This window comes from Strongylocentrotus purpuratus, unplaced genomic scaffold (genome assembly GCF_000002235.5).
Source record: "Strongylocentrotus purpuratus isolate Spur 01 unplaced genomic scaffold, Spur_5.0 spur5_scaffold_8, whole genome shotgun sequence".
NCBI classification, from domain to species: Eukaryota; Metazoa; Echinodermata; class Echinoidea; order Camarodonta; family Strongylocentrotidae; genus Strongylocentrotus; species Strongylocentrotus purpuratus.
The window spans coordinates 1,124,623-1,136,740 of record NW_022145614.1 but is presented as its reverse complement, the minus strand read 5'-3'; the positions used below and the strand labels follow the sequence as shown (position 1 = coordinate 1,136,740).

Here is a 12,118-nt window from a genome sequence, read left to right as displayed (position 1 = left end):
AGCTCTTCCTCTCATTTATACATACACCAAGCACATGGATCATATTTGCTTGGTCTCATCATGAAGATTGGATCATTTGAGAACCTGTCCTCATTCAGCATCTTTAATCATCTCACGTCGGATAATAACCAGCTTCAGTATGGACCGATAACTGCAAGGTTTACCAGCATAATGTGATTCATCCTCATCATCTACAGAAACAGTTTTTTTGTTTATATGGTCTAATGGTCTAGTGATGATTGGTATCTAGCCTTGTGAATAATAAATGAAGGAGAATATAAAGGATAATATTGGAACATAACAGAGTGAAACTATGCAAACTTTACTAATATGATGAATACTGATTTGGATGGTTACTCTGCAGATGTTATTGTTGTGACTGACTGGACTGCCCACCACTCCAATTTGGGAGTTTGCACCAATTGATTCTGGAGCTATATTTCTCCACACTGTTTCAAGCAAAGAGAAAGCTGCATCCATATTTATGCCCACTCTGCTGAGCTGGGATCACTGTCTCCCTGTCACTCATGGGTTGTTTACTCTTTGTTTTGTTTAAAGGCTCAAATAGTCAACAATGTTTGAGCTCATCTCAAAGGAAAGCTCAGTCTTCACACTTAGCTTCCAAATATCACAGTGAGGTGAAGACTCAACAACTACTCAGTATTTCCTGAAGTTTATAGAAATATGGTGAAGAGATGAAGAAAGCGATACTACTGACCTGTAAATAAGACATTGACTTGTTACAAGTACAACCAAGATATTGTTGATCTAGAGCACCTGGCCTGGACACTCCGGCCATCTCATGTTTTCTTGTTTGAGAAAACTCCCATCAGTAAACTTGCTTATGAAAGCTGTTAATCTGTTTTGTACGTTAGTCCTAGTGCTGTTGTAGGCTTCTCAGATTGCATAAATTACAGTAACAAACTTTCTCCATCTATCAGGGCCTATCAATGTGTCAACTATTATCTCTTTCTCAGTTAGAGCTGCAATGTGTTAATGAATGATAACCTGTCTGTAATGATTTGAAGACAAAGGGAGATTTCCTGGTTATTAACCACATGGAACGTAACTGTATCACACCATCTATCCTCTGAGTGGAACATGCATAGCTGGTGGCCAGGAATAGAAATTAGGTACAGCGTCACTGTCTCCGTCCTTCCTCAGTAACTTGAGCCTGCATTCAATAAGACAGTGAGCTAGCTCTGGCCTGCTGCATCTAGAGACCAGTAGTAGTTCAAACATGAGCATGACATTGAAGTCAGTCAGTTGAAGGATGAAATGATGGATTTAAGTTTGTAGCAGGTGGATTGTTAAGACGATGGAAGGTTTTCAGGGTTGGTTAGGGTTGTTGGTGTACCTATGCAAAGATGTAGCATCTACTTTACTTGTTGTATCCTGCCTTGGAGCGGTAATCCTCAAGATCTTGGACCCTTTACTCAGTCATCTTGAAAACCTCTGGCATCTATTACAGCATTTCCAGGTAAGGAAGAGAGATGTAACAGAACATGGAAAAATTTCTCTCATTGTAAGAAGTTAGTTTCAAATCCTTGAGTGAATATGAAACTTTCTCCATGATATTAAAAACCTGGTGTTCTTTTTTATCCAAATTTATCATAGAAGATTTCATAGCCGAATTATATTAACACTGATTTTTACTCTTGATCCATCAGTCATGTATATGATGTTGATTGATATTTTTCAAAATATAAATTAGATAGAAATCACTGATTAAAATTACAGTGATTTATTTGAAAATGCACCTCTATTCTGATTGCAATTAAAGCTTTGTAGGCGAAACATTGTTGTTGAATATGATAATGATTTATGATCAACCAAAAGGTAATCTAGTCACATCCATTTGCAGAAAGTTTTTAATGTTCCCATCGATGTATGAAAATTGTGAACTTCATTATTTCAAATGATGCATGTATGAAACACTTAAACATTAATGATTAATCTTAATCTGTTTTTGTTGAATGAAAATGATAAGGATTAATATTGAGCACATCCTAAATTGGGTGTTTTTTGATGAGAAGTCATTATTACAGATATTTTATGACTAATTAGATGTGAGATGTTGTGAGAAAGTATGATTATTTTGCCACTAAAATCATAAAGTGTTTCCTCCTATAGTATATTGTAAATGAGAGCCCTTGACAATTGCCATTAGGTTGATGAGATATTGGAGATAAGAGAAAAACAACTTAATCTGTCATTATGGGACAAACAAATCAAAATGTGTATTTCCTGCCTTAACTATTGATACATGAAATATGAGAACTAATATTTCATTTTGTTTAATTTAACCACAGCAATTGACTTGCTTTGCAGCATGGAACAATGATTCCATTTAAATATTTCATGTTATAAAGACATCTCTTATCACCATTTCACATCTAATCGTTTCAATCAGGAGTGATTTAATACTTGTATTCTTATGAGATAAACAGACTGGTTTTTATGCTCTTCCAGTGGAGCTATTTCTGGTATTTTGTTTGAGCTGTTGATTGAAGCAACCAGGTTTCTCATAGGATATTAATTGAGTGGATTGCTGCATGGGTGTAATAAGGAGAGATTGGTGAAATCCCTCATCCTCCCTGATAGATTGAAAAATGATGTTGATTAATTTAACAGACTTAGCAAGCATGCAGTCTTGGGAAGCAGACAGGATTCTTCATTACATGTTGAACTTGGTCTGGTATATTGGTATACAGACAGGGTGATGATAACTGCTTCATTTATTTTCAAACCGTATCTAACTTGAATACCAACATTGCTAATATGGTACAAGCTACATTAATTTTAAATATTATTATATTTTTACAAATTTATGACTTTTTTCGAAGGCCATATTTCGTTAGTTAATTTGACATTCAATAGAGGAAATGATATATTTGCTATTTTACTTATAATTCATGCAAGTATTATTGACCGTAATGATTGTTCTGAAAAATGGGTAGTAGCATAATTTGTGAACAGAGAAAGAGAGAGAGAGAGAGAGAGAGAGAGAGAGTGCCGGAGAGAGAGAGAGAGAGAGAGAGAGTGCCGGAAAGAGAGAGAGAGAGAGAGAGAGAGAGAGAGAGAGAGAGAGATGTACAATGCACATCTGAACTTAAAAAGTTCTCTAAATTTTATAAGGTTTTAGTTCATTGGTGAAATGAAGTAAGGAACACATACATGTGTGTGTAACATTGTACTGTGACAAAAATAAGAGAGATATAAGTACTCTGCTGGTAATGATGCAATTTTCGCTCAAATTAATTTACATATAAACAAATAGAAGGGTTAATTGCAAGCTTTATATATTTGTGAAACCAGAATATATTGGTTCTATACATAGAGTGGACACCCTGCCTTCTGGCGTTTTTCAGATGAAAACAAAAAAAATATTGCACTTAGTTGAAAAGCATTTGTCATGTACAAAAGTTAATTTTGTATCAGTTATATATGAGCTACTAGGCTATTCACATGACTGAGCAATCAGGAGGGAGTGGCCGTTCTCAATTAAATTCTTCTGTTTTAATTGTTTTGTTTAGTTGATGATTTGTAGATGACAGTTGTTTCACATTCATGACCAATAATCATTTAAGTACTCTCAGTAATGGTTCTTCTATCAACCCTAGAATGTTCATGTCACATTTCATGTCACATTCATCACACTACATTCATGTGTCATACGACAAGACAGGCAGTCTGTAAACTTTCAAACTTCTCATGTTCCTCACCAAGTTATCATAACTTCCTGAGTATGAGCTTCATGTAATAGCCAATTATCTGGGCTGTATGACCTCCCAGGAATGATCAATTAGATCATTATAATCACTTGTAAGTTAACATTTGAACATTCAGAATAATTCTCCACTTATAGCATTTGGGTGTGAGGAAATTGTAATCACTTATTAGTCCCTTTACTTTGCTCAAGTAAGAATGTTGATGTACATCTAGAGTTTGAAGGAAAGACAATTTGGGTGTAACATCAATTTAGCATTAGACATAGTAATGTTTAATCCTTAAGTGAACATGTGGCTAAAGAACTCAAGTACATTAATGAGAATCTTGTATGAGTTCATGTGACACGTCAAGATAGGCTCTCTAGGACAGGATTGGAGACAGAAGTAGCATGGAGAGAGAGAGAGAGAGAGAGAGAGAGAGAGAGAGAGAGAGAGAGAGGAGAGAGAGAGAGAGAGAGAGAGAGAGAGAGAGAGAGAGAGAGAGAGAGAGAGAGAGAGAGAGAGAGAGAGAGAGAGAGAGAGAGAGAGAGAGAGGAGAGAGAGAGAGGGAGAGAGAGAGAGAGAGATGGAGAGGGAGAGAGAGAGATGGAGAGAGAGAGAGAGAGAGAGATGGAGAGGGAGAGAGAGAGAGATGAGAGAGAGAGAGAGAGAGAGAGAGAGAAAGATGGAGAGGGAGAGATGGAGGGGAGAGAAAGAGAGTAATGAATATATGTCTAATACTAATATCATCTTTTTTACCATGTATAATGTAATGTACATGTAAGCATAATTGTATCATTATAGCATAAGTATAGTTTATTATATGAAGCTCATTGTAAGCGCCTTGAGCACCCTCTAGGTGGATATGTTGCGCATTATGAATATCTTTATTATTATTATATGCTGGTTTGACTTTGATGTATTTAAAAATGAAGATTAGCAACATACTAGATGAAATGCAGGCGCGTAGCCAGGGGGGGGCGGTGGGGGCGGTCGCCCCCCCCAAAAACGCCGGCCAAAAAAAAAAAGAGAGAGAAAGAGAAGAAAAAAAAAGAAAGAGGACGTAGGAAGAAAAAGGGAAAAGGTGTCGAGAACGGTACAATGAATCGTCAAAGCTTCCGCGCTTCGCGCGGGAAACTGAGTTCAAATTAAGAAATATGAGTCGGGAAAGGTACAACGAATCGTCTTCTTCCTCTAATAATTTAATGAAACGTCAAAGCTTCGCGTGAGAGAGGGGAGGGACTGAATACAGATAAGGATTAAGAGTCGAGAGAGGTACAACGAATCGTCTTCTTTCTCTAATAATTTAATGAAACGTCAAAGCTTCGCGCGAGAGAGGGGAGGGACTGAATTCAGACAAGGATTATGAGTCGAGAAAGGTACAACGAATCGTCTTCTTTCAAAGCTTCCGCGCTTCGCGCGGGAGGGGGGAAACTCCCCCCTCCCTGCACCCACCCCCCTAGGGAGCGCGCTTCGCGCGCTCTTTAAGTGATTCGCACGCTTCGCGTGCTCACTACCGCCCCCCCTAAAATGAAATCCTGGCTACGCGCTTGATGAAATGCTGAATAAAGACTTGTAGTTACACTAGATGAATTGGCGAAAGAGAAAGTATGACATTTTTAGTCAACAAAGATTATCAACTGTAATATAAGAATGTTGCCTTGCATGCTTTATTCTAGCTTGCACTGACCTGACAAATGTATTACCTCAAACAGGACAATGGAATCATCTGTTTGGAACCAGAAAGATGTTAACTCACAGTATTAACATCATTCTGGCTCTCAACAGACACAGTCCAGGCTTCAGGGAAATGATTCATGTACAGTTTAAGAATGGTGACTGTTAATTATCTTTTAAGTAATTCCGGAAATAAGATGATAATGCAAATGGGCTAATCAAGTAAGACTATGTTCAGTGAAGTGACTATCTAAATTCTTTGAATTAGAGTCTTGTTATGATTAAAGCAGTCCCATTCATAGGAAATGATGTTAGGTACCTCTAGTCCATGTACATGCTTGACACACGCACACACATCCTACTGATAATCATGTTATTTCAGGCTGTAGGAGACCGGGATGTAAGATAACCCAATATCTGATCACGTTGCTGAAAGGCGATTCAGAACCCAGGTACCATGCTTACATCAGATAGCTCTGACACTGACAGCCAGGCCAGGCCAGGCCAGGTCAGGTCAGATGGAAAATTGAAAGAGAAAGTTATTTTTTCCTTCATTATTAATCTCATATCAGTCATTAATGGAACATCTGCCTTACTCTGAAAATGAAGATGTTTTATTTTTTTCGATTAAAATGTATAACTCACTCAGGCCTGCCTTTGATTTATTTTGGTTCACTTTGAATCCCTTTCTATCATGCAGTTTATCCCACTCTTGTAAATTGGTCATATTTGTCATGGAATTAGTGGAAAGTAATTTGGTTTGTTTTTATTTGTATTTGCCTTAAGGAGAATGCAGCGGATATTTGATTTTGACTTCTCTTTCTGTTGTATAAATAGTAAATGTAGACAGTGGGGATTTAGAGGTAATTTGAATTTCAAGTTTCAGTTTTGGCATGGTAATTGGTTTGATTTCAAGGAGTTTCTGTCAATTAAGAGGATTATTGAATTGATTTGAGGATTACCCCATAAGGAGGTTTTGTGTTGGTGTTTTTTAGTTCAAGCCAAATAAACTGGACCATTTTATCTTATATACATTAGTCTTTCTCAATACCTATCTATTCCATTACAATAACAAAATCTTGGGTCCGTATCCTACTAATTCGGTTAAACCCAGCCCGGGAGTTCAGATCATGGTTTACAAAGGAAAAATATGACCACAGACTTACTTTCTTCGCTTAAACCAACAGATTTAATTTAAGTGTGTAAAATGTGGGCCTAAGGGTCTAATAATCACACCCCAATAAACCTTCATGGTGAGTTATATTTTCTCTTTAATTTCCAACCAGTGATCAGAAATATCTTTTTATATTAATCACCATTTATCTGGTTTGTAGAAAAACTACACACTCATACTTATCGTATATTGTAGTATTGAAGTGAAGATATAAATTCTTATTCTTCCACATCTAATAAAGATGAGCATTTTGATGTCTACATTCAATCTCTCCTTTTAGGTAGTCAATCATGTCATCTATGTTCGCATAGTAGTACATTCTTTTTAATGATTCTTAGCATTTAACAAGATAGTAAATATCATCTTACGAGCATACGCCGTAGATGGAATGTTATGGGTACATTATTAATCTATGTTGGCATGTTCTATGTTGATGTGCTCAACATCATATTGGGCAAGAAATGCGCTGATGGATAACATACAGTATGAGGTATTGAAACTAGTATGCTGTTGTATGATTTCCAACCATCTATGGACCTAGCCACTTGGACATGTAATCATGAGCATGAAATGAAAATTCCATCCCTGCCCGAGAATGTATTTTTAGAAACAAGCAACCTGCTTTATTAGCTTCTAACGTTGGATGTATTAGCGGCAGTCTTTAATTGAATCAGTCATTTTTAGTGAGATTTTGTTGTTGTTGGAAGCATCTCTTTAATAGTTATCTCCACCCCTCATATGGTTAGTTGCAGAATTGTCAAAATTAATTTATACCGAGGATAATGTCGTCATGTTAAATCAAGAGGACAAACAAACATTTCAGAAGTGTTGAGCCTTCAATATATTCAGGAAAAAAAATACACGGGGGCTCAGGGCGAATTAGCCCCCAAAATGCCCAAAAGAGCCCCCGACAGTCATAAAAGAGCCCCCTAAAATTTGCATAGAGTTCAATGCAAAACAAATTAAAGAGTGTTATTTTCATGCAAACAAGCTTGAAAAGTAGCCCCCGAAATGATTTAAATATTCTTTCCCCTGATGATAAGTATAAAAACCACCACATTATTTCACAGAGCCCCTCACAAGAAGTATTCTATCTTAGAATACAATTTGTGTTATCCTTGAAGTATAAGATTGAGGATATGATTAAAGTACACTGTATATTACTGTGCGTGCTATGAAATATTGATATGGCCCCCTGATAATAATTACAGAGTGGAGGTCTTTTATTTGTTCATTTGAGCAGTGTATGTGAACTCCATGTAGACATAACGAGTGCTAATTAGCTGTGCCACCAGGTAGCACATGCATGGCTTCCTCTGCTATGCTGTCACTTAAAGTCATTCTCAATGACATAGGAAGCTCATAACCTTCACTCTCATCAATGTACAACAGTTCAAAGGAATTACATTAACCTTTAATATCATGTGTTTTCTTATGGTTTAATATTCATGTTGATTGTGAATCAATGCTATTCAAAGTGTATAACTTCTGCCAGTCTCATCCACAGTTTTACCTTGCCTGTACTTAAATAGAAGGTTGAGTTCTGTGAAGAGGTGAAAAATAAATTTGTGAGCGTTATCATTGTATAATGCAAGTATGGAAGAACATCAGATAATAAATGTTCGCTGAAAAGCATCTCTTCAAATGCCTTAATATTCTAAACATGGCATGTAACATCATACAAATCGGGACAGATTTTTATGCCTCATGTTCATGTAGTCCCACATCTTTCTGTGTATAGTGCTTGTAACTTTACCAAGACTGGGCAAAATTTCTTATCATTTTGATGATTCCAGAACCTTGCAGTACACACCAATACGTATATGCTAGATGATCAACCTTTTCTGATCAATTCCATAGGGTTAACCCTAACCCCCCCCCCCCCCTTGGCAAAAAGCTAGATCCGCCCCTGCCCCTTTACCCCAGTCTTCTCTTCGGAAGAAGTGTGTTTCTCTTGCTGTCATTGAAATTGTCTTTGAGTCTGGAGTGTTAGACTATCCACGTTTAGATAGATAGATAGATAAATGGTATTTTATTGCATCTTTCATGAATGGCAGTTTCACAACTGAATTGCACATGAGTTACACGAATTGGATATATACATTGTAAAAAACTTACATAACATTTAGTTAAAAATTATTAAAACGTGTCACGTTACTACTGCCTAAATACCATAAACAATTAAAAAACACTTAATGAACATAATTTCTACAAAGAAAAAAGAAAAAAGGTATAAACATAATTACATGCCAACACAATATGGACTAAGGCAAATCATACAACAGTTCGTCATGTTACAATATTGTTATATATAGTGTTATAGTCGTTGTTTTCACTGAAAGAAGAGTATGGTGAGGATGATGAGAAGATTGTCTATGTACTTCAGACTTGCTGAATCAAATACCTTTGGGAGTTGGGATAGGTAGAGGTGTGTGGAAACCAGACTATCCCATTAATTGATTGATTGATAGATAGTATCATACCTTGCATTCCTCACTGCATGCTTCACATAGGTGTGATGAGTATCGCTGATTGATTGGGGAGGGGGGGGGGGAGGGGGATGCCTTGAGTGAAGGAAGGGTCAACGATAAATCTTTGTTTTAGTCCGACAAGGAAGTTGAATAAACAAATACAGGAGATGACATGAATGATTGCAAGAATAATCAGGCTATTTTGTTTGCTTTACATCTGATTTATTGTAGGAGAGGAAATGAGGATTGCTAGATGACAGTATGATAAAACACCGCATAAAGTTTGAATAGCAACCTTTCCATTATGTTTGTGAAACTGCATAAATGGATTTAGTTGATTGCAAATAACTTTCAGAAGATCAGAGGTGTAGGGACCTTTTTATCGCATCATCATCGCATCATCACTGGTTTCGGGAACCAACATACGTAATGATAATAATAATCTGGATTTATAAAGCGCTTAATACAGAATACCGTCTCTAAGCGCTTTACAAATATCATAACCCCGGTCATCTGATTGATTCACGCACAGTGTGCACATCTCCACTCTCTGGGAGTACTCCTACCATATGATCAGCGTGAGGGCATAGGCAATTACTAACCATGCCTTCATCATCCTCATCTTAAAGGACATGCCGTGTCGGGATCGAACTCGGCTATGACACTTCTAAGATACCTAAATAGGTATAAGTACAGGAGATTGTGTTGGTTCACAAAACCAGCGACAACATATTTTTTTGTATTTATTTACACTTGTTTGTTTTACATCCTTGTGTGAATGAAATAGAATACTGCATCAACCAGAACTGTAGAGTGATTCCAGTATAAATAAATATACTCCATACCACCCGCCCTGGATTGGTTTATGTGTATTGCATAGAGCCATATACCGGTACATGGTATATTGATATTAGATAGAGTGAAGCACATCTCCATGAATTATTTGTAGAGGCTGGGCCTGCATCGATGCCATCTCGTTCTTATTGATGATAGATTGGGTTAGGGAGTTTCTTGTAAACAGAGCTCAATATAGAACAAGTTTAAGGCCTTAGCCTCAGAGAGATGTGGTATAGACTGATTGCTTCATGTACCCATGTGTTCTCTGTAGAGAAGTTGAAGGGGAAGTCCACCCTGATAATTAGCTGGTATTATTAAAAGCAGAAAATCATGAGAATCAGAGTGAAATTTTGAGAAATTCCCCAATCAAAAATAAGAAATTTATGATTTTTAAAAAGTTGTCATCAGTGAAATGCAAATTGGGAACACCGTGACGTATCATGCGAAGTCCTCTCCAATTTGCTTTGTACAAAATTTGACAAACTTTCACTTTCTTAGTTATTGACGACAAAATAGATTTGTTTCATTATACATGAGTTATATAAAAACATATTTGCAAATTTTTTATTTAGGGTGCATGTTTGATTGGAAATTTCCTTTAGCCTAGGAGAGATGTGGTATAGACTGATTGCTTCATAAATGATGTGTTCTCTTATTTTCACTATCACTATCACATAGACAGAGCTGCCAACCATTCCGTTTTCCCAGAATTGCTCCGTTTTTTCCTCCAAATTACGGATGTACATTTTTTCTTCATAAAATACGTTTTTAAAATAATTTTTAATAATTTTTAATAATTTAATTTTTAAAAATAATTTTTATAATGCATGTCATACAACTGCCCTAAAATATTATCTTGATCACATATTCAATAGAAAACTATCGTTAAAACATACTTGAAGAGAAAAAAATATTCTCAAAAAGAATGATACGCCGTTAATACAAAAATAACAACAACAAAATACCTACTTGTAGATAAACTAGTATAGGTCCTAATTTGGAGAAAAAAACAGCATGAGGAATGGACATTTCTGCATTGGAAGTGTGTCGCGTGTGGTTGTAAGTTTTGTTCTAGTGAATTCCTTTTTTGGGGTCGTACAAGGTTGGCAGCTCTGCATAGATTGTTAGTATATATAAGAGATAATTGTTAATGTTTTGAGGAGAGTATAGGGGTGCGTTCAATCGAATTTTCGAAGCTAGAATCACAAACATGAATCACAAATCAAAACGCCATTACAAAAAACAAGGTCACTGCGGTTAGCGTTCAAGCGATTTTTCATCAACGCTGATTCTAGCTCATTTCGAGCCCAGCCACTGCGGATCACACTCGCAGTTTGACCCAGGAAGTATAGGTCAACTTCGGCGCGCGCTTTTTGGAATTGTTTACGGCCGACTGTCGACTGCTGTTTTGAGCATAGATCGCAATAATAAAACAGAGAGTGAGAAGGTGATGGAAGGAAGAAACAAAAAATAACATAAGGAAAGACAGAAAGAGAAATTGATAGAATGATTGAAACAAAGAATTACATTAAAAAAGCTGATAGAAGGAAAAAACAAAGAATAACATAAGAATAGAAGGAAGAAACAAAGAATAACAAAAGAGAAAGTGATAGAATTATAAAAACAAAAAATAACATAAGAGAAGGTGATAGAAGGAAAAAACAAAGAATAACATAAGAATAAAAGGAAGAAACAAAGAATAACATAAGGAAAGACAGAAAGAGAAAGTGATAGAATGATTAAAACAAAGAATAACATAAGAGAATGTGAGTGAAGGGAAAAAACAAAGATTAACATAAGAATAGAAAGAAGAAACAAAGAATAACAAAAGAGAAAGTGATAGAATTATAAAAACAAAGAATAACATAAGAGAAGGTGATAGAAGGAAGGAAAAAAGAATAACATAAGGAAAGACAGAAAGAGAAAGTGATAGAATGCTTAAAACAAAGAATTACATTAAAAAAGCTGATAGAAGGAAAAAAAACAAAGATTAACATAAGAATAGAAGGAAGAAACAAAGAATAACAAAAGAGAACGTGATAGAATTATAAACACAAAGAATAACATGAGAATAAAAGGAAGAAACAAAGAATAACATAATGAAAGACAAAAAGAGAATGTGATACATGGAAGAAACAAAGAATAACATAAGGAAAGACAGAAAGAGAAAGTGATAGAATGATTAAAACAAAGAATAACATAAGAGAATGTGAGTGAAGGGAAAAAACAAAGATTAACATAAGAATAGA

General features: G+C 36.0%; 1 protein-coding gene across 1 annotated transcript in view; it reads left to right on the top strand.

Moving 5' to 3' along the window:
- The first annotated feature begins 738 nt into the window (after positions 1-738).
- Positions 739-12,118, top strand: part of LOC576494 (puratrophin-1) — a 97,305-nt gene continuing 85,925 nt past the window's right edge. The window contains exon 1 of the mRNA XM_030975930.1: positions 739-1,480. Coding sequence (XP_030831790.1) covers positions 1,319-1,480 — 162 coding nt within the window. The 5' untranslated portion in view covers positions 739-1,318. The remainder of the gene's footprint in view (positions 1,481-12,118) is intronic.